The 21,734-nt window shown below is 45.9% G+C and overlaps 1 protein-coding gene across 1 annotated transcript in view; it reads right to left on the bottom strand.

The window, feature by feature from the left end:
* Nucleotides 1-381: 381 nt before the first annotated feature.
* The window catches only part of LOC119181406 (peptidase hillarin), a 121,407-nt gene continuing 100,054 nt past the window's right edge, over nt 382-21,734 (bottom strand). The window contains exons 2-7 of the mRNA XM_037432636.2: nt 11,797-11,913; nt 9,316-9,603; nt 7,527-7,667; nt 5,328-5,410; nt 4,399-4,542; nt 382-2,408 (exon numbers count right to left, since the gene is read on the bottom strand). Coding sequence (XP_037288533.1) covers nt 1,292-2,408; nt 4,399-4,542; nt 5,328-5,410; nt 7,527-7,667; nt 9,316-9,603; nt 11,797-11,913 — 1,890 coding nt within the window. The 3' untranslated portion in view covers nt 382-1,291. The remainder of the gene's footprint in view (nt 2,409-4,398; nt 4,543-5,327; nt 5,411-7,526; nt 7,668-9,315; nt 9,604-11,796; nt 11,914-21,734) is intronic.

The raw sequence follows: 21,734 nt of genomic DNA, 5'->3' as shown, positions 1-21,734 counted from the left end.
GGTTTGGGTGCATGTTAAAGGACCTCAGGTCGTCGAAATTTCTAGAGCCCTCCACTACGGCGTCTCTCATACATAATCATATGATGGTTTTGGGATGTTAAACCCTGCATATCAGTCAATGAAGCACGGTTGAAACAATTCGCCGCGAGCAGCTTTTGGGACGTTAAACCCTGCATATCAATCAATGAAGCACGGTTGAAACATTTCACCACGAGCAGCTTTAATTTCTCCGTCCCGGTTAAGCAGAACACCACATGCAGCGGTTTGAAACACCTCCAAACGCCAGCTTGGTACTATAGCATCTTCTCGTAAACTGGCAGCAAAGTTGTCGATGCAAGCATGTTTTTACTGTTGAAGACATCACGCTCAATACAACATGGCTGTAAAAATATATTAAACTTTATTAACTTACACTGTAGATATCAGAGTTAGTACAACGTATAAATATGAAACAAAAACTGCGGAGTACAAAAGCAGTGTGTCACTGAATTGGACCCAGTGTCATCAAGGCATATCATGGACACTAGATGTTTGACATTTTGGTCTGTGCATTATCGACATATATTTTTTTTTGACATCATAAGGCACAAGTCGATAAAGAATATATGTAAGAATTGCAACGGCCTATACAAGGGAAGAATGTATGTAAACAAGGTAAAGGCATCTTTATGTAAACTAGCTGAAGTATAATATGAATTTTTTACAAAAAACAAGTATAGGCACTCTGCATTAAATTTTAAATAAGTAGCAGTGGAACACAGCAACACATCCACACTGACGTGTAAGAGATGAAAATGTTCTGCAAAAAAAGCTCAAACTTGTCGCATTAGAGAGGCAGAAGTAAATCACGTTATGGACATGGCGACGAAGTAGTCACTCTCTCCAATGGAATGCACTCTGAAATGATTGTTCACATTAGAAACGCGATTAGTCCTAAGCGTCGAACCATATGTGTGCACGTGCAAAAAAGCTAGCAGATCACTCTGACGCAAGGCATGGTCACGTGATACACAAAGACCACTGACATGTGCATGTTTCAGGCGCTCAGGAACAGTCATCGACAGTAACGCCAGTCATCCTGACGCTGATGGCAGCTACCGCCTTCGACTTGGTGAGTCGTTCTGTGCACAGAAGTCGGAGGCCAAGTCCAGGAGTAGGTCATTTACCGTTGATCGCATGAACTTGAATGCCGACAGCTTTCTTGAAGCCTTTGTGCATAGCTGCACGATGTAGACTCATTTCGACGTTGGCTATGGCGGCCTCAGTACCGGTGGCTCAAGCCAGACATTCTTTATTTTGAAGATAATTTGGAGACGTTGATAAGATACTTGCAGCAGTGGGTCAGCAAGTGCTTCTCTCCGGTCTCTATCTCGCCGTTCATCTCTCTCGTGTAGATGTCCATGCCGTACTGGCCGTCGTCCGGAAAAGCCAAGAAGAAAGTGACCAGGTCCTCGTGGACAGTGTGCGAGACGAACTTGGAGAGCTTCTTCTCCTCAACGCCGTTCTTGTGCAGCGTCGCCATGAAGTCGGTTAGGGGTCGGGTCATGCGGAAACGCACCTCTAGTTCCCGGGACGAGAAGATGAGGGCGTCCTCGTGAGACTCCGGAACGAGACCGAAGAGGCGCGTCGCCTTCATGGGACCCCACTCTCCGGATGCACAATCGGGCAGCGGGACCATGACTGTCTGCAGGTCCTCGCAAACGATCTTGAACTTGCACACGCTCTTGAACTTCATGGGCTCGCCCGTGAGGTATTCGCGCGGCGTGACAGCATTTGCGAAGACATCCAGAAGGAGGGCGCCCGAGCAAGGCGCATGCACCCTGAAGGCGACCACATTGCCCACCATGCTCTGCATGACGAACCGCTTGAGGCTGACGCCGTCGAACGAGTCGCGGTCGCTGTCGTAGAACTTGAGGTTGTAGTGGAAAATGAGACTGTGCGACATGTCCTCAGGCATGCCGATGCGAACCGTGGCTGCTCCTGTGCTGTCCGTGTACAGGGTGGCTTTGGTGTCAGTGTCCGGGAAGTACAGTCCGTAGCGGAAGAAGAGCGACCTCACGAACGGAAGCTCCTCGAACTCACGCAGAGAGATGGGCCTCTTGAGCAGCTGCCACTCAGGCTGGAGCGGAAAGAACTCGTAGATGAACTCGCGGGCGTCTGTCAGGAAGTAGTGGTCGTCGTACTCGTAGCGGAGGGAGTCTGACTTGCCCTTGCTGCCGGGCTTGGGCACCTCCTTGGCGTTGACCAGGTGGCGAGCACCCCAGTTGCACTGCACGAACCGCCATGCTCCGGCTACGTACACGGCGTTCCAAGAGTTGCGGAACCGGTTGTCCTCGAACCGCACACCGGGCTGATAGCCGGCGCTCTTGGAGTAGCCTTTGATGACGACACAGTGCAGGCCGGCATAGCTAAAGAGAAGGGCAGAACGATATGTTTATGAGAGACGCGACCGGGATTCAACCCCATACTCCTCTGGTCAGCGGTCAAGCACCATAACCACTGGACCACAGCAGCGCTTGCGAAGGATAGAGCGAGCAAGTAGCGGCTTCAAAAGACTGCGGACGAGTGGATGACAGAGGACTTCACGAAATGGTTTGATTGAGCTCTGTGTTCATTATTAATATACTCTGCAACTGACGAAAGCCGCATACTTCTAGAGACGCAAGGAATGCCGTGGGCATGTTAGCTATAGGTCGGTTCATGAAGTCTTGGAGATTCAAGCCAGATTTTCGGAAATTTTCTTGGTTTGGCTTTTTGCATTCCTTGCTAACTTGGTGGCCATATTCAACGAGTATTCGAGGAATGCATGGATGGTAAAACTTTTTCAATTTAGAGTCTTGAAAGAAGCGACTAGCGCGCGGTAGGCCTTTCCAACCGCCGCATCGCTAAGCCCGACCGCCGCTTTATGGGCTTTCTGGACGGCTTAAAGCCGATTCCCCTTATTGGGCTTCCGATGGCAAAGCACCACTTAGCCAGGTTTGCTTGATCACTGCCCAGTAATGGTGGCACATTGCCATCGTATATGCTCTAAACTAGCTACTTCCCCACAACGGGGGCGCGGGCTTCTAGTGTAAATATTTGGGTCAATTTTTACAAAATAATGTCACATTTAGATACGAATCCATCTGTGGAAGCCTATAAGCATCACTGCATGGCCTCTTTGTAGTTTTCTCTGTAGTTTTCTCTGTAGTTTTTAAACAGACAGGCAAATAGACAGAGGCTAACCAAAACTTCTGCATTCAAGTATCCCACAAAAGACTGTCATCCTTAAAAACAAAACGATGTGACTGGTTGGGCCACCATATAGACCAAAGTTTGAAACGCTTGAAGTTTGAAATGTGTCGTCTATATCAGGCTTTACGCCTAAAAAAGCGAGTTTTCAATGTCTAGAATTTTTACGGGAATAGGACTGCACTTGGTAAGAGTCTATTTTAATCGCTACTTTACAACATATATCAGATGTAATGCAGAAAAAATCACATCAGGGCAGTTTTTAAAAAGTAGTTTCGTCACCAAGATAGAGATTGTACATGGTTCGTCCACTGCTTTAATGCTTTTCAGTTATACTCCAACGAAACGACGCAATAGGCGTGCATTCACATGGTGTAGGTTGTGCCTCAAAGGGGTCCCGAAACACTTAAGTAACGATCACATGGCTTCATTTAGAAAGTTCATTGCCTTCCAAATCAACTTGGTTAGTAACAACTTTATCCTGATAGCATCGCCACAAACAAAAAGGTTAGAAACCATAAAGTACGAGCTGAATTGCAGGGAGCTGTCGCACGCCGTAGTAGCCTTCTTTTTTTTCTCGTCCCGAAGAGCGCGCTAAAAGCCAACCAGGGAGGGATGGCAAATGGGAAACAAATTACATCAAATGAGCGTCACGACCTTGAGAACTTTTTTTTTCTCTGAACGCGTAACTTACCTTCAGTGTAATCGCGAGCGCGCACGTGGCGGTCTCTTGCGGTTGCCCCGGGAACTATACAGCTCACGATGCTCAAGTCAGCCAATGACCTTGAATTTAGGTGTATGGTGCAGTCAGTTAGTTATATGGCATGATTTACAAGAAATTGAAACGATCTATGGCTGACTTTGAGAATTTATTGAAAATCCCAGGCCAAATGCTGAGCTATGATGTTTGTCTCACATGTTATCCAGAACCTCGAGCATCGATCGGTAGAGTTTTCTGATCCTGCTGAAAAAACTGTTGCAGGGCCCCTTAAAATGTGTTATTGTACTAATAAACCCGTTGTAGGACAATGCTAGTATCCTTTAATTGTCTCTGCCCTGATCTGTTTTGTGCAAAATCAATGAACATGTTTAATCGGATATAACAAGCTTATTGCTGATCCTGATGCTCTTACAATCGTAACGAGTGCTGACCGTCCATTTTCTCACCTGCAAAGCCTTTTGAAGAGCACATGATAGCTCTCAGTGCCGTGCTTGATCCCTCTGAGAATGCCCATGGGCGTGTCTGCGATAACGTTCTCGTCGAAGTGCATCGTGTTCAAGTTCTTGACGGTGATCCACCGGAATATTGTTCTGGGAGAGATAAAATAGGCAACTTACATGGGCTTCTACGGTAACTACTACGTACCTGCGGATATAGTAACCTTAAAAATCGCGCAATTCGCAAAACGAGAATGAGAAAAAAATGGAAGGGGGTGGGGACGTTTTCACACTGTGAAAACGCACACATTCATTTCTTGCTTCTCAGGCCTGCAGTGATGCAGGCTCTGAATGGCTAAAGTACTGCTTTTTACACGCCGGGGATCATAACAGTGCTCTTAATTATAGCATGCAGGCATAATTACACTCGCGTGCAGAACAAGATATGCAATGCATGACACACAAAATCTAGTAGCCCTTCCTCACACTTGGCATACTTTGCCGCAGAACAGTGTGCGACAGCGAAGCTAACTTTGCGTGCACTGCAGAGTGAGTAGTTGTCAATATTAAGGTAATATGCCAAACAGTAAATCATCAGCGCCACATATCATTGCTATGGTGAAGGAGGTTTCACTCGTCCAGCGGTTCTGATTCCCCAAGGCCAGAAAATTAAGAATAGCAGTAACTTGGTTTCGTTTGTGGTGGCTTTGCATTTGGGATGGCTGCATCCATACAATTACGAGGACAGGCCTGAAATCGAGATTTTGGCCGGCAAATTTGGAGAGTTTTCAGGTGTACTGTTATATTACTTCAGACCGTTCATAAACCTGGAACCGGAAGTAATAAATATGCAAAATTACTCGCCCATACTTAAAAACCGGTCAACTTATCCACTCAGCAGTTCAGCACTTTTGAAAAAAAAAAAAAAAGCTTCTTACCTCGCTTTCTCAACGTCTGTCACACAGCTGCATATTAACTGCCGCACCAGGTCTGTGAATGTCTGCTGATCTGCTTGCGCCACCTGCAATTCAGACGACGAAGATACACATTTATAGTTACGACGATTCAAACAAATGCCATTGAAGAAAAAAATGGCTAAAGACTAGATGGCGTCTTCTGTGCACGCCCCCACCCCAGTAGTTGCAAGCAACGAAACTGCCGACGTAAAATTTTAGGGTGTTCGACAACAGCCAGAACTTTGACAAATTTCTTCCAGTACAGCTAGCAATGTAAAACAGATGCTAACAAATTTTCTCTTTCACCCTATTTAATTACCCTAGGAAAATTAAACACACATATTGTGTATGATTATTAAAAGAGGCACGTTAACTCTTTCTTCGGGTCTCGCAACCACGGATCTCTAACGAGGCTACAGATTGAGCTCCAAATAGGGTTCATGTTTATCTAAGAAGACGGGGTAGGGCAAAATTTGAAGCAAAAAATGACTTTTCTCCTTTGAAATTTCGGGAGGATGTTCATTTGTGCATATTTTACACATCCACGCTTTTTTTTTTGTGGTTGAAATGGTGATCTTCAGAAAGCAAGTAGCGAGTGAGCCCGCTTCCTAGGGCAAGCCCTTCGTGTGCACCCCGTGTTTACAGTCATTTTCTAAAAACAAAACTTTGTTTACAAAAGCCCCAACGCTTGTCTGCAGTCAGTTGCGTATAAAAAATAGTCAGGTAAATTCCAAGGCAGTCCGAAGACTGTGCGCCTTTGTATTTTCACTTGGTCTTCAGGGTCCAACCGTTCGAACACTTTTAACTCCCAAGTTCATTACAGCTTGTGTTTGTCATGTCTGTCAATACGTTGAGATACTGAGGTTAAAAAAAAAGCATTCAGCATGTATAAATTTTGCGGCAGCAAATGCAGTTCTCTTGTAAATGCGAATAAATGTCAATGACGAACCGGGCGCTGAAAGTTGGATCAGCAAGCAATCGCTGAACCTCTCAGCCTTTCCAGCGTTCTTCGAGGTGAATCACAGGCAGGGTGAAACAGGTACGCTCTAATGAACATAAACATTATTTCTGATCCAATTAAATCGAATAGAAAACGCAAACTGCCCACCGCAAGTGTTGAGCTAACAAAAATTGCGTCGCAGAGTCTTTGCAGTCTTTCCTTAGGTTCAGAGTCTGAATGATTGGGACATAGAATATTGTCCTTTCATTGAATGACAGTATTGCAGGAGCCAAAATTGTGGAATAGTTAGGATTAAAAAGTCACAGTTTCATAAAAATGGCAAAGCAATGAATGCGATAGCAACATATTTGCACGCTTTACGAAGCAAGACTAGCTTAATTAGAAGCAATGATAATGGTAGTAAACATGCACCTGCTAAGAAACTAAGTTTCCTGCGGCGCGGCCGCAGTAGATGACCACAACAAGGCTGGTACTTAGTGACGGCATTGATCAGAAGCGCCTCTCATGGGCAGCACATGCTGGTACTAAGAGCTATACGTCGTGTGTCGCCGCTGGTGGCAGTTATGTGTAGAGCGCATCTATATGTGGGCGGCCGCACCAGGTTCACACTTGGCACCGTTTTCTCGTGTGGTTAGCGCAGCCCGTAGAAGCTCCCGCCTGCTGTGGGGGCAAAAGCCGCGCGCTGATCGTTGCCGGCAACCATAAGTGCCCCCCCCCCCCCCTATTCGCTCACGAGATAAGCGCGCGCAGACGCCCCGGCCGGCCGGAAGGGCGATGTTGGCTCCGCAAACACGCACGCACACACACACACACACATTATATATATATATATATATATATATATATATATATATATATATATATATATATATATATATAATACACACGTGTGAATGACAGTGGCGGTGGCGGTGACAGCAAAACCCAGCCGAGACTGTCCATGTAATTGCTATCACAATAAAACCGATGACCTGGGTTTGCAGTACCCAGCATTTGCAAACCAGCCTTTTATCATGTATTGATTGATTGATGCTGCGCACATAATTTGAAAGGAAGAACACACCCTCCTCTCCACTGATAAAGAACCTTTTTGTTTTGTTGTCCTGCCAAGAAGGCGGATATTCAGTCGAAGAAGACACTTCACCACCACAGTGAACAAAATTAGCATATGGTTGGAAGAAGTAGTACGATGAGACGATCTCTGCCGTCATTACACTCACGTTTATCGCGATCTGGTCCAGTTCCGAGAACACCTCTGGGTCGGTGTAGATGTCTGTCTTGGAGATGGACGCCGGCGTCGGCGGTGGCGGATGGCTCGGGTACGTGTTGATGTCGTCGTTCGTGAACTCCTCGCCTTCTCGCTGCACAAAAGATCAGATATTTAAAGGGGCCCTCAAACTTTTTCAAGTAACCATGAAATGAACTCTCAAAAAGAGCTTATTGCCTCACGAATTAAATGGCGCAAAAATTTTAAAAGTCTGTCCAATGCGAGTGGAGTTACGAAGATTCGTCGCATGCTGCGATTGCATTTTCTCTTCTCTCGTCCCAACGAAAGCTAAGCAGGGAGGGATGGCAGGCGCAAAGAAAAACGTCACCCGCGCTTCGCGACCCTGAGCACTTTTTATTATTATTTTTTCTTCGAATGCGCAGCTTTGTCAGTGCGATCGCACGTGTACGCGTGGCCAAGTAGCGGCCTCCCGCAGTAATCTATGTAACGAGCAAGCGCGCCATGTTCAAATCAGCGAATGGCTGATAGATGGGCTTACTACGAGTGATTTTTGGGCTCATTCCGCGATTTGTCGAGAGAAGAGAAAGCAATTTTTAGCTGGGTTTGATCATTTATTGTGAATTCCAGGCAGCATGCAGCCCTATAATATTTGGCCCGCGGGTGTCTTGCAATACTTTTTGAACGTAGTTATAAAATGCTGCCGATTGGTAATCAATGCTCCCACGAACACGTGGGCCAAACATTACAGTGCAGCGCACCACACGGGTTTCGCACATAGATTGCGAATTCAGCTAGAAGTCCCTCACTTTTCTGTAGACAGTGCCACATACCTAAAGTTAACTGCGTCATATACAGAAAAGCACATGGACACTGCCGTCAGCTTACTTGAGCATTGTGAACGTCGCTTTTGCGATCAGCTCCGGCAACAAGCCGTAGCTCCCGAGCGGCATAGTTACCGCGGCTGCCGCGGTGTGCCCGCGCCTCGAGCTTTAGCGCCACGCTTACTGAATTACACCAGCGTGCTCAAGATATCAATGAAGCTGAGCGGCGCGTTCAAAGGAAAAAAGTAGAAAAAAAAATAGGCGAAGTTTCAACTAAGCACGAAGTCATGCAAGGCTAGAAAGATCGAAACTGGAAGATTCTATTGTATAACCTTGTTGCTTCTAGGTCGCTGCTAGGCTTTACCTAGGTAATTCTAAAATCTTTCAACGTTTATTCTCAGCACACAAAGGGTCGAGTCAAACCGCAGACCGTCTCAGACACGAGACAGATGTGCAAACATAGAGAAACTCACCATGAAGCCGTGCGTTCGTACTATGTTCTTGTGGAACATACCCGTTTATAAATTGTGATACGACACACAGTGCAGTAGGTTAACTTCTTTTGGGAGGACCAGTGGCGATCCGTTTATGAATCGCGCTACAGCATATATATTAAGGCAGCTGAAACAAGTTCAGTAGTGAAACACTCCAAGATCGCACACTGATAAGCGGAGACATGCGAATTACTGATATGCGAATTACTAGAGGTAACTACCCCTATACAGGAGCTTAATTTTGGCGAGTTGGTTCATTGTGCTTGTGTTCTAGTAATATCACTTTACGAAGAGACAAAAAGGGCATGAAACAGCGCTCTTTCCTGTCTTTTTTGTCTCTTCCTGAAGTTGTCGCGCTGTTACTAGAACACAATGATTGTCTGCTGGCTGTCATGAATTTTCGTTACATCAGAGAATTCGTAGAGTCAGGGTTCGCTGCAACGAGTTTCCGGAGTGCAACACGTACCCGTATGAGCTCGTCCCTCTTCTCGTTGATGAGGTTAAGCATCTCCTCGCTGTGCTTCTCGACGAGGTCAGCGGTGGCGGCGCGCTCCTGCTCGAGCAGCTTGCGCGTGAGAGACTCCTTCTTTCGGTCCAGCTTGATGGTCATGTTCTTCTCGAGGTCCTCCTTCTCCTTCTGGTGGCGAACAGTGAGCATGCGCTCTTCCTCGGTGCTGATGAGGCGCTGCTTCTTGCGACGCATCTCCTGCTGGTAGCGGTACGTGAGCCGCTCCAGCTCCTTCTCCCACTCTTCCTGCGCATCAAAAGGGAGCCACAAGATTCCGAATGAGAGGGGGGGGGGGGGCAGTTTCCTCTCTTATTTGGCATTGACTGATGTATTGACAGTGTGCATAGATTGAATGAATTAACCGATTTAAGTAATTTGATTGATTGAATTATTTTCAGATTTATTTATTTCTTCATTTATTTATAGGTTATTAAATTTATTGATCAAATTGATCGATCGATTTAGTAGTTATTTTATCAATCGATCGAAATGATGTATTGAATTTGTATAAAGATTTCTTGACTGATTGATTGATTGACTGAAGTACAGACGATTTAGTAGAGCAAGTAACAACTTTATCCGACTGGTTCAGTATGACCTGCGGATAGACTGGGCGGATGGACGGAGTGGTCGCTTGATTGTTAGCCGAAGTGCAGAGTTTCGGAAAAATTTTGACTACCTGGTGTTCCTTAACATGCCCCTAAATCTAAGTATATGGGCCTCCACCACTTGGTTTCCATCGAAATCCAGCTTCAGCAGCGGAAATGCGACCTCATGACTTGGTTGTAATAAATGAATTGATATATCGATAAGCAAGCTTGTTCACTTTTAGACCGATCAGTAGAAGTAATTGCCAAGCGACACATCTGTAGACAGGTAGTGCGCCAGCCCATAGTTGGTTTATGTACCAGTAGGGTGAATTATATACTGCCCGACTGACTGCACTCGCGTGATTAACTTACGATTGATTTTCCAGCAGCAATAAGCCGCAGCTCCGAAAAACCAAATATGAAGATTTGTTGATTGGTTGGTTCTCGATAACATGTTTTATCAACAGAGTGGGCCAATGAATTCAACAGACTGAATGAGCGATGTGCTCTCGCTAGTATTGTATGATCCTTTATATATTTTTTTGCCGATTAGTTGTGATTAAATGACTGAATGACTGTGTTTGATTGATTGATTTATCGATCAATCAGATGATTTCACCATCATGGTGACCAGCTTGACTAAACCCACTGCAGGGCTAAGGCCTCTCCCATCTTTCGTCAAGCAACCCAGTCCTGTGCCTTCTGCGACCACGTTGTGTACCCGCGAACTTCTTAATCTCATAGATTCACTTTGTGATTGCTTTAGGTTGATGAATGGCAAATGGCTATTAACTTCGAAAAAAACAGTGTTTATGCAAATAACTAATAAAAAATCCTTTAGAATATGAGTACTCTACTACCCATACTAAACTTTCCCAAGCCCCACATTACAAGTATATTGGCTTATGGATCATAGATGACTTGAATTGGACGAAACACATTAATACAGTAACCAACACTGCAATGTGTAAACTGTTCTTCCTCAGAAAAGCATTGAAAGTCTCAACCCCCTCCATCTGCCTTCTGGCTTATAAAACAATAGTTATACCGACTCTGGATTATGCTTCCATTATATGGGACCCTTTTACCAAAACTAATATCAACAAGCTAGAAAGAGTACAAAAAAGGGCCATTCGTTTTATTTATAACAGCTTCGGGCACACTTCAATTATGGAACTTTCAACTCGAGCTAATCTACCAACACTAACAGAAAGAAACCGCTTATCTAGACTAAAATTTTTATATCAACTAGTAAAGGGACATTACAAGACAGACATTTCTGAAGTTCTTTCATTTTCGTCCGGATATACAACTCGACAAAGGCATGAGCGCACAATAACACCCTATGCAACCCGTAACAACTGCTTTAAATACTCATCATTTTCACGAACTATAAACGACTGGAATAAACAAACCAACACCGAAGTTTTACAGCCATCCTTAACATTGTTTTCTTTTAGCCTCAATAACAGTGTTTAAAGTAGCATGCCAATTAATCTCTGTCCCCATAAACGTTCGAATTTTTGTATATTTTGAGTTGCTTTGTGCGTACTTCTGTTTCTGTGTGTTTTTATCTTCCTGTTTTGAAGATTTGTTCGTCTACATATTGAGCATTCATGTAATTCATGTAGCCCACTCTGTGAAAATCCCTAGTAGGGATTGCAGTATTCATAAATAAAAATAAATAAATAAATAATAGGTTACACAGCTTTGTCATGCTGTCCAAATAAGCACACTACACTAACTTACACAGCTTTGATCGGCGCCAAAGTCACCCCAATTTATCAGCACTGCCTGGCTGTAGCAACTTCAGGTTCATTGAATTAAATGTGCAGTTTAACGGTCGTACCTGTATTTGGTGCGTGATGTGGTGTTCTTCTTCTTGCCGCTTCTTCGCAAACTGCCGGTAGAGGTCGTCCTCCTCGAGCCGATGTCGCATCTCCAACGTCCGTTGCGTTTCTGGATCCTGAAATTGACGAAGAAAAGATATATCAAAAAGAAGCATCAAAAACATAATCTCATTAAGACTTTCGTCTACTGCAAGACTACAACTGCAAGCCTTTTAACCCTGTAATGACCGAAGCATCTTCTGTACAGCCGCGGCCTTGTCTGTGTAGAGCGCTCGAGCAGCCGGTTTTTGCTGTGCGGGCCGAAACCTTGAGGCAGTTTAGGGCTCTGAAGTGGTGTATCAGGAGCATGCACGGCCTGGTTGTCAGGCTGACCACGTCGGAGCTTCATACTGCCCCAAGGTTTTGCCCCGCAGAGTGAAAACCGGCTGTTCGCGTGCTCTACACAGACGTGGCCGCGGCTGTACTGCGCCGAGATCGAAACATTTGTTTAACGGAGTAAATAAAATGCGAATTCCATAGTTTCGGTTTGTATTTGCTCGACTGATGTCTGGGCGGTGGAGGGTTCGACAAATAATTAGACATTATTACTGCGTCAGTATAGAACAAGGCGTTCAGAAGCTCGATGTTTCCAACACTTTTTGGACTACCGCATTCGCTTCTACCACGAGCATTAAAGCGGCCCTGCAACACTTTTTGAGCATGGTAAGACAACGCTGCCGATAGGTAGTAGAAGCTCCCGACAACAAGCAAGCCAAATATTATAGCGCAGCACGCGGTCTAGAATTCACGATAAATTATCAAAGTCAGCTCAAGATAGCTTTTACTTTCTCTTCTCTCGACGAATCACGGAATTAAGCCCAGTAAGCCCATCTATCAGCCATTGGCTGATTTGAACATGGCGCGCTCGGTTGTTACAGAGGTCGCCGCGAGAGGCCGTCACTTATCCACGCGTGCGCACGCAATGACATTGAGAAAGCCGCGTTTTCTAAGGGAAAAAAAAAAACGGAAAATGATCAAGGTCACGAGGGGCGAGTGACGTTTCATGTTTTCCCCTCCCATCCCTCCCTGCTCGGCTTCCAGCGCTTTCGTCGGGACGAGAGAAGAGAGAATGTGATTGCAGCACGTGACAAATCTTTGGAGCTCCACTCGTACTGGACGGATTCTTAAAATTTTTAAGTGAATCGACTCCATGGTTGCTCAAAAAAGTGTTTCAGGGCCCCTTTAAGAAAAATAAGCATCTGTAGGAGCCGTGTTTTCAAGGCGAAAGCCTTAGAGGCCTCATTTCTCCCGGAAATTAACCGTCCGCGTCAGCACGACTGATGAAAAATCATTAGATGACGTCATCACGACTTCTCGTCTCACCAACATTTGCGACGTAACATGATCACGTCGTCACGTGACGCCATCGCTCACTCGAACCGAAGAGTCGTGAAACAAGGAAGCGTGACTTCGCGGAGGATCACTAGAGGCGAACAAAAAGGTGGTCTCCGGAAAGGTGGTCTCCGAACAAAAAGTTGACGACTTCCGAGAAGACGAACAACCACGTGGCGCGTGTATCGGCGACACAGCTTCTTGGCGGCGAATCAGGGCGTTACCGGTGGGCGTGTGGTACAGCCCAGGCGAGGACGAGCCCGCATTCACGCAACACACACACACACACACACACCTGAGCACAGCAGGCGCTGCTGAGCACGGATGCGTGCTATCGGCGCGGGGCGCGCGTGCACTTCGCCTATGCCACGTGACCGACGCGCCGAGCTGACCCGCTGAAGGAGAGAAGCGCCGGAGTGATTACGCGCGGAACGGTTTCGCACCACGCTCCAGATCCTTCGCACGTCGTTTTTGCTTTTAACACTCGCGCAGGGAATAATACCAGCGTATGCAGGTGGACGGCCCCGAGCGAAAAAAAGGAAATATCGTAGCGCAGAACTGCGATGCGCCGCAATGTTATATCAGAACAATACTGCATGCTAACTACAGCGTATTGTTGCGGAGTACAGTACGGCGACGCCTAGCTCATAGTAGCGTAGTAAAGAAGGTCGCACTGCATCGTATTACGAGCAAGGAGGTTAGCTATAGAGGTGAATTAGCTGGTACTGCTTGTTAAAGGGGTACTGGCACGACATTTCGGTGAGTTTACTCTGCCGTGAAGAATATATATCCAGCAAAAAAAAAAAAAATGAACGAACACAGAAAGCAGAGAAGAAGACAGAAAAGCGGCCAGGCTACAAACTGTTTATTCACGAACGACAGGCTCAAGTACTCAAGTCTATACACTCGTGCGGTCACGGGGTTATCTTACAATCTCTCTACGAAAAATTCAAAATGCCCCGCCGCGGTGGTCTAGTGGCTAAGGTACTCGGCTGCTGACCCGCAGGGCGCGGGTTCGAATCCCGGCTGCGGCGGCTGCATTTCCGATGGAGGCGGAAATGTTGTAGGCCCGTGTACTCAGATTTGGGTGCACGTTAAAGAACCCCAGGTGGTCTAAATTTCCGGAGCCCTCCACTACGGCGTCTCTCATAATCATATAGTGGTTTTGGGACGTTAAACCCCACATATCAATCAATCAAAATTCAAAATGCAATAAGCCAACGTACAATCACTGTAAGTAATCTTGGCATTATTATTCACTCGAGATTATCGAAAAGATTGCAGGATTTTTTTTCTTCCTGCGCAACGCCACAGAGATATCACTGCTACATGCCTCGCCCTTCTTTGCAATGTTGAATGATTCGAGTATTTTATGGCTTCTGCCCAAGATCCCGATTTCGTTCAGCGCTGGCCTACATTTGCACTGTTAACAACGAAAGGCCAAATTTGAGCCTGTTCTTTTTTCTTAACCACTTAAAATGTTCCCATGCAGGCCCTATATAATGTCCACACAACGACCCGCAGTTTGGACTATGTAAACCACCCCGCAAGTCATTGGTATTTCATGCACCACGGCAACAACACATTTCACAAAGGTTTAATTGTCCATGCTTCGCCTCACAGTGTGGCTTCTTTTGCCCGATGCGTGCGCATAAATTACGCAGTTTCCCCGGCGCGGAAAGCACCACAGTCGCGCTATACCCGTCGTCTCCATTTCCCGTGTTCGTTTCATTTTTTCGGCTGGAGATCTTTTCTTGGAGCAATTTTCTCGATTCATGCAAATCTCCTTTACTCAAATGCCACTCTGCGCTAGTGTCAAGCTCAGTAAACGCTGATAATGCATTTTATCTTGACATTTAAGTCTATTTTTGCACAGATCACCCAGAGACATCCACACTATCGCGACGTCAGACTACGTTATCAGTTCTGACTTCACACAGCTGTATATGCAGGAATGGCGCCAGGGAGGGCCCGAAGCACCCCCTTCTTTTTCGCTTGGCCCCCTTTTTGCCACCCCCCTTTTTCCCCCAAGAGCAAACACATTCCAAACACAACGCATAGGGTCCCCGCCTTCCTGCCCCTACTGAAGAAGATTGCTTGTGGTTTAAAAAAATCGGTGAAAATTCCCGGTGCTAACCCTGCCTGTACGGCTGGTTGTGATGACATCAGGAACAAAAGAATTCAAACTGGCCGCTTGCACGTCACTGACGGACCAGGAACCGGTCAGACATGGAAACGTCGCGATATATCGCGCGAACACGAGACGTCGCGTTGTGATGACAGGTTCCAGTAGGAACCAAAACCGTCATTAAAAAAAATATATTAGTATTTCGTGGTTCACACCCGCTTACCTGCGCCTTTCAAAGGCTTCTGAGAGTTTGTGCTTCCTTTTCACGCAAAATAAAAGAAATCTGAAATTTGTTGCGTCAGTATCTTTGAAAGAAATAAAGAGCGTACTGACGGCGGCATAGCAGTAAAGAAACAGGATACAGCGAAAAGAAACAAGTCATACCAGAAAGCCAAGTCACTCGACGCCATAGCTGAAGCTGAACAGTGAAAACCAAAGCCTGGTGTATGATGGAACTTGCAGATAGTAGCCCGACATCGTATGGTACATCATACCTGGACCGGAGGTAAAGCCTCGTCTGTGTAACACAAAAGCCTCCACCTCCGCGCATATGCCATGAAAAAAAAAATGAGACTGCGCGACCCCGTTTATGAAAGGCAGTGAAGGCGCTGCGGCGATATTTGGGGATACTGGACCGATTCACCAACTGTGAGATGACAAGCGCTGAACTGTTGTTGCATTTGGTGGCAACAGTGACTTACTTTTCTTTTTTTTTTTTTTTGCTCCCGAGATTTCATCCCCCATAGTCAAGGCTAAGAGCACAGTCAAAACACGACGCATAAGTGATGTTTGCGCTATGTCAGACCTTTTCCTCGGGGAGAGGGGGGGGGAGAATGCATGGATGCTCAGCAGTGTCCACGTCAAGCGAGTCCTTGCCCCCCCTCACCCCCCCCTCTCCAAACTGGCGCCGCCCAAGGAGCGCGCTGATAAATACCGAAACAGACAAGTTAGCCTATATAACGCGCGCACAAAACGGACCCGCCAACATCAAACGCAAACACCGACGTGAATTTGCATAAGGTGCTTCGCTCGTTTTCGGCTGACGTCCTCCGTGTAAGGGGGGGGGGGCGAAGAAGGGGTTCGCGAAGACGATTAAGCCGAGCAGCAGACCGTGGTGACGTCAGAGATTGCTCTGCTACCAAGCGTTGACCACGCTTGTATGTATACATTTAACGCCGCACCCTCACGCGGCGTCGGTTCATCCTGGCCTACAATGCTGCTGACTGCGTGGAACAGTGGCCCAGTGCGAGGCCATTAATGGACCCCTTATGGACGCATTACGCGCAGTGGACGTCTTTCTCTCTCTCGTTTTTCTGCATTACGTACGAAAGAGGGAGAGGGAAGCGCTTCAGCGCCCTTTGCAGACTGGAAATAACGAAAACAAAGGCAATTACGTCGGTAGCCATGGCGGCACGCTCTCCTTTCTGAATCCTCCTGGAAAACGCTGACCCACTATCCTGCGGTACGCTGCACATAAACGCGAGTCACGCACGAAACGCTGAAGCAGGCTGGTTCACAGCAGTGTGCAAGTTGGATTAGGTTAGGGCAAAGTGTTCTTCGAAGACTACGTATAGTAGACAAGAAAGAAAGGAGAGAAAAAAAAAGACAGCGATCTTACACAGAAATGCCCACGAACGTGTCTTAAAGGCCACGCAAGTAGTTAAACTATGTTTCCACATAACCAAGGTCAGTGTTGGGTGCAGTAGCGTGAGCGATGTTGAGTAGCTGGGAAAACTCAAGAAATGCACATGCATGCAACGCCAATTACATCGCATAGTAGCGCGCGATTACTTCAAAGACGTATAGCTTACAATTCTTTAGGGGAACATCAAAGGGAGTGGATCAACTTCATAGTAAGTTAGAACCAGTGAAACCGGCACGCAAGTAAGGCAAATAAAGAAGGCACGAAGAACATTATTTGTTTTTATTTGTACTGAAATGATTATGACTTTAATTGATAGAAATCGAAGTGGACGAAAATGCCCTCCTTCTGTCGATGGGATCCGGACCCGCGACCTTCGACTTAGTCGCAGTTTCGGATGCACACGAAAAACAAGTCAGTACCAACAAAGCATCTCAGGTAACGCAATAATGCACCCAATACTAATTTGTGACAAGCGCTGACGTTTAACGTAACTATCTTTCATAGGCGGCAGCCTCAAGTTAAGCACACAGCATAATGTTCGTCGGGCTATGGACAAGGAGAGCGGGCAATAGCAGAAGCCAACCGATCGCTTCGGTTTGAAAGTGCACGTGCTATAAATTCTTTCAACTTAACGATGCGATAACGAGCACCATCTAACGAACATAACGCAAGCGACTGCGGGTCGTGTTCTCAGCGCGGTGTCTGATTTAGGGTCGCAGTAAGAAGGCAGTATGATTAGTTGCAGCAACTTGCCCAGCAACAAGGGCTTTTTTTAAGGCGCCCGCTCGATGAGCGCCAAGGTTTTTCTTCGCGGCTGCAACTCTGCACATTGAAATTGACACTCGCATATGGTCTTAGAGTTTGCTGCAGACTGCCCATGTACAACATGACATTCACATTAAACGCATCAATGTAATCTTCCCCGCTCTCTCTCTCTATATATATATATAGTTAACGACGAACAGAAACGTTTCCAAAGCAATTTTACAACGTCACATTTTTTTTGTATCTCGCAGGCACATGAGTAGGCAGATAAACATTGATAGTTGATTCATAGAAAGTGAGAAACTGTCTGAAGTGACACTTCGCAGAACAATCCACGGCTTCGTATTTGGGCATTGCAGATCAGCTTCATGTCTTCGAATGTTCGTCAAATAATCTAGCACAATAGAGTATTTAAACAGAACACCAAAAATAGTTCGACTAACTCCATATACAATAGTTTGCAATATGCAGTTGGTCGTACCTTTCTTACAGTGCGACGGCAGTTTTCAAAACTGTGGCTAGTGTTAGCAGGGACACCCTGTATAAAGGACAAACGGTCTACAAGAACAACCACGGCTCAGAGTTACTCGCGCGCACGCCCGTAATTTCATTGTCTCCACTAAACAGCGCAGCGCCGAGAGTCACGCGAGGAGAACAATGATAATGCCGAGTAATTCGTGGGATCTGTTTTATTGCAAATTGCGGCCTTCGTGGCGACCAAACGAGCTTGCAAGAGGGATGCGCATGGACTTGACCTAGAGACGTTGAAAACAGTGAAAAAAGAAACAACGGCGTTCTGCCTAGTAGGTGACCGAATACAGCGTTATCGGAGCTTTGTTGTGCATTGGAGAGACTTAAAACAAGCGATACTGAATAAGCCGATGATGTAAAGTATCCAGTGAAAGATCACGGTGGTAGCTGTATAGCTTGAGCGAGGGATAAAGTTTGTAGAGCTAAAACACTTGAAATCTCGTAGATGGCTGCGCCTGTAAGCTTTCGAGCTCGCTCGCTGGATTCCGTGCCGACCGGTTGTGCCCTCGCGATCTCCGACGTCAGCGCAGCTCTGGCCGACTGGGCTCGCCCTACGTTATCTCCTGACGCCGACCTCCGACGATAACGTAGCTCTGACCGACTGGACTTGCTCTACGCCACCTCCTGACGCCGATGAGAGCTCTCGCAAGTGGTGCCCCGTCCTCGGACTCCTGTGACCGTGTTTCCATCTTTCCTATCTCTTTCTCCTATCCCCTCGATTTGTCGTCGCTCTCTCTGGCTTACCATCTCACGCCTCTTTCTCTCTCTGTAACCTTTTATTCCTACCCTTTTGATTCCTGCTCACCCCCAACCCTTGTGAGCTACCGTTGAGGTGTCGCTCGCTGAAGCAGACAGTTACGGGGCTCACTTTTCTCTTCCTTTCTCTCTTAGAACCACTTAGTAAGGTTTCGAGCTAGCAAATAAAGATACCTTGCCGTATCAGTCTTCGATTTCCCGCTCCGACGAGACGCTGTCATGCCGCCTTTGGTTGGATGTTCCATTCACAAAGGCGCACTCGTTTAGGAGCGTTATTATACGTCGGACACCGCTACATGCGACTCCCGGGGAACCGAAGAGAGACAATCGAACCCTTCCTGTGTAGCTCCGATTCTTTGTGGACCATCTGGACTCCACGCCTTTTTGTAGATAACATTTTATAGGACATTGTAGATGTACCAAAGCGCCACTGAACTGCCTGAAATCAATAAACTTGAGCGACTCCCCATCGAACAGATGTGCTCGCCGACCTGTGCTCGCGATTCCGTTCATCCCTCATCCTTCTGCATGCCTTTCAAGCCATTTTTCTCTTTTATCTTTCTTTTAGCCCTGTGCGTCTGGTAAACCTCCCTGCCTTTTCTTTCTTTTAGCCCTGTGCGTCTGGTAAACCTCCCTGCCTTTTCTTGCTTCTCTCTCCTTCCCTCTCTCACTCAGTGAAAGATCACTTGTGATTACAGGCATGCGCAGAGCTCTTAATTCATGGAGGGGGTGGGGGCGAAATTTCATTGCAGGTTCAGCACTACCGTTTGGTTGCTGCCGCACGGTCATTGCCGTACATTTGTCAGCGTTTGCCTGCTACATTACGATCACTATAGCCACAAGGAAACGTGCGAACTATGGAGCCGTAAATTAAACTAAAGCGCGTGAATCAAATCCGCGAATCAAGTGAGACCTCACAATCCACTGCTATCTATTCACATTCATTACTATCCGGCTTACCCGAATTCCCCTTTACGGTCCCTGACAGATTGATATGTGGGGTTTAACGTCCAAAAACCACCACATGATTATGAGAAACACCGTATAGTAGAGGGCTCCGGAAATTTCGACGACCTAGGGTTTTTAACGTGCACCCAAATCTGAGCACGCCAGCCTACAGCATTTACGCCTCCAATTTTTGCTCCCTCCTCCTCACAGGTATTCCAAAGAAGTTTCGGTCATACACATTTAAATATTTATTAATCAGAAGCCTGAATTACATAGAGGGATGCCATGACCTCCCCGTCGCCAAAATTTCCGGATAAGTTCTTGATAAATCAAACTCCTTTTTCACTCCTGCGCAACACGGGTTTCGTAAAACATACTCCTGTGAAACACAGCTCATAACCTTCACTGAAAAACTGCACACTATCCTGGACAGTTCGTCTCAAGCAGACTGCATTTATTTAGATTTTTCTAAAGCATTCGATAAGGTCTGTCATCAACTTCTACTTCACAAACTAAGTAACCTCAACCTTGATAGAAACGTGCTACAATGGATCGAATCATTCCTTACCCGCCGCACCCACTTTGTTCATGCTAAGGGCTTTAACTCTTCTTTCAGCGAAGTGCGCTCTGGGGTCCCACAAGGATCCGTCCTAGGGCCCCTTCTATTTCTTATCTATATTAATGACCTCCCTTCAAAATTGTGCTCTAATATTCATTTGTTTGCAGACAACTGTGTGATATTTCGTAAGATTAATAATAGTGACGACATTAGAATCCTTCAGTCTGATCTAACCGCTGTTTCTAACTGGTGCCAAACTTGGCTGATGGAATTAAACATTAACAAATGTAAGGTTATGCACGTATCCCGCAACCCCAAGCATCAGTCAACTTATTACCTAAACAACATAGCTTTAGAACTAGTTACATCATATAAGTACCTTGGAGTGCACATTACAACTAATCTCAGCTGGTCAACACATATTGAACATATCAACAACGCTAATAGCATATTAGGGTATTTACGCCGCAATTTTTCTAGAGCCCCATCGTCACTAAAATTACCGCTTTACAAATCCTTAATACGCCCCAAGTTAGAGTACGCAGCATCAGTATGGGATCCAAGCCAAGAAAATCTAATCGCTTCTCTCGAGCTTGTTCAAAATAATTCCGCTCGCTTTATCCTGTCAAACTATAACCGTACTGCCAGCATATCTTCAATGAAAAGCAGCCTTTCCCTTCCCTCTTTATCATCACGCAGGAAACTTTTTCGGTTAACCATGCTACATAAAATATATTATCATTCCTTCCTGCGCAACGAACTCTTACCCCAACCACTATACATTTCCCATCGCATTGACCACCGTCACAAGGTTGGCATTAACTATTATCATACAAAATCTGCCACTCAGTCATTTTCGCCCCGTTCGTCCCGGGAATGGAACCACCTTCCCGCTGAAATTGCGGGTATCACCGATAACCAACTGTTCCGTGCTGCCTAAGCCAATATTGTATATGCAGAAATATCTGATGTTTAATCTGTGTTTGTGTGACCACATTGTTGCGATAATACTAATTTGTTTTGTCTTTCCTTTTCCTTTTTATGTACACAACGTTTTTTTTTGTAACCATGCTACCTCATGTTATGCCCTTGTTCTGTACCACTCCCCTCTGTAATGCCTCTGGCCCTGAGGGTATAATAAATAAATAAATAAATAAATAAATAAATAAATAAATAAATAAATAAATAAATAAATAAATATTATTTATAATCTCAAGAAAAATGTCTTTACTGG

This window comes from Rhipicephalus microplus, chromosome 10 (assembly GCF_043290135.1).
Source record: "Rhipicephalus microplus isolate Deutch F79 chromosome 10, USDA_Rmic, whole genome shotgun sequence".
Classification (NCBI taxonomy): Eukaryota; Metazoa; Arthropoda; class Arachnida; order Ixodida; family Ixodidae; genus Rhipicephalus; species Rhipicephalus microplus.
The sequence above is the reverse complement of the archived record's forward strand: the minus strand, read 5'-3'. Positions and strand labels throughout refer to the sequence as shown.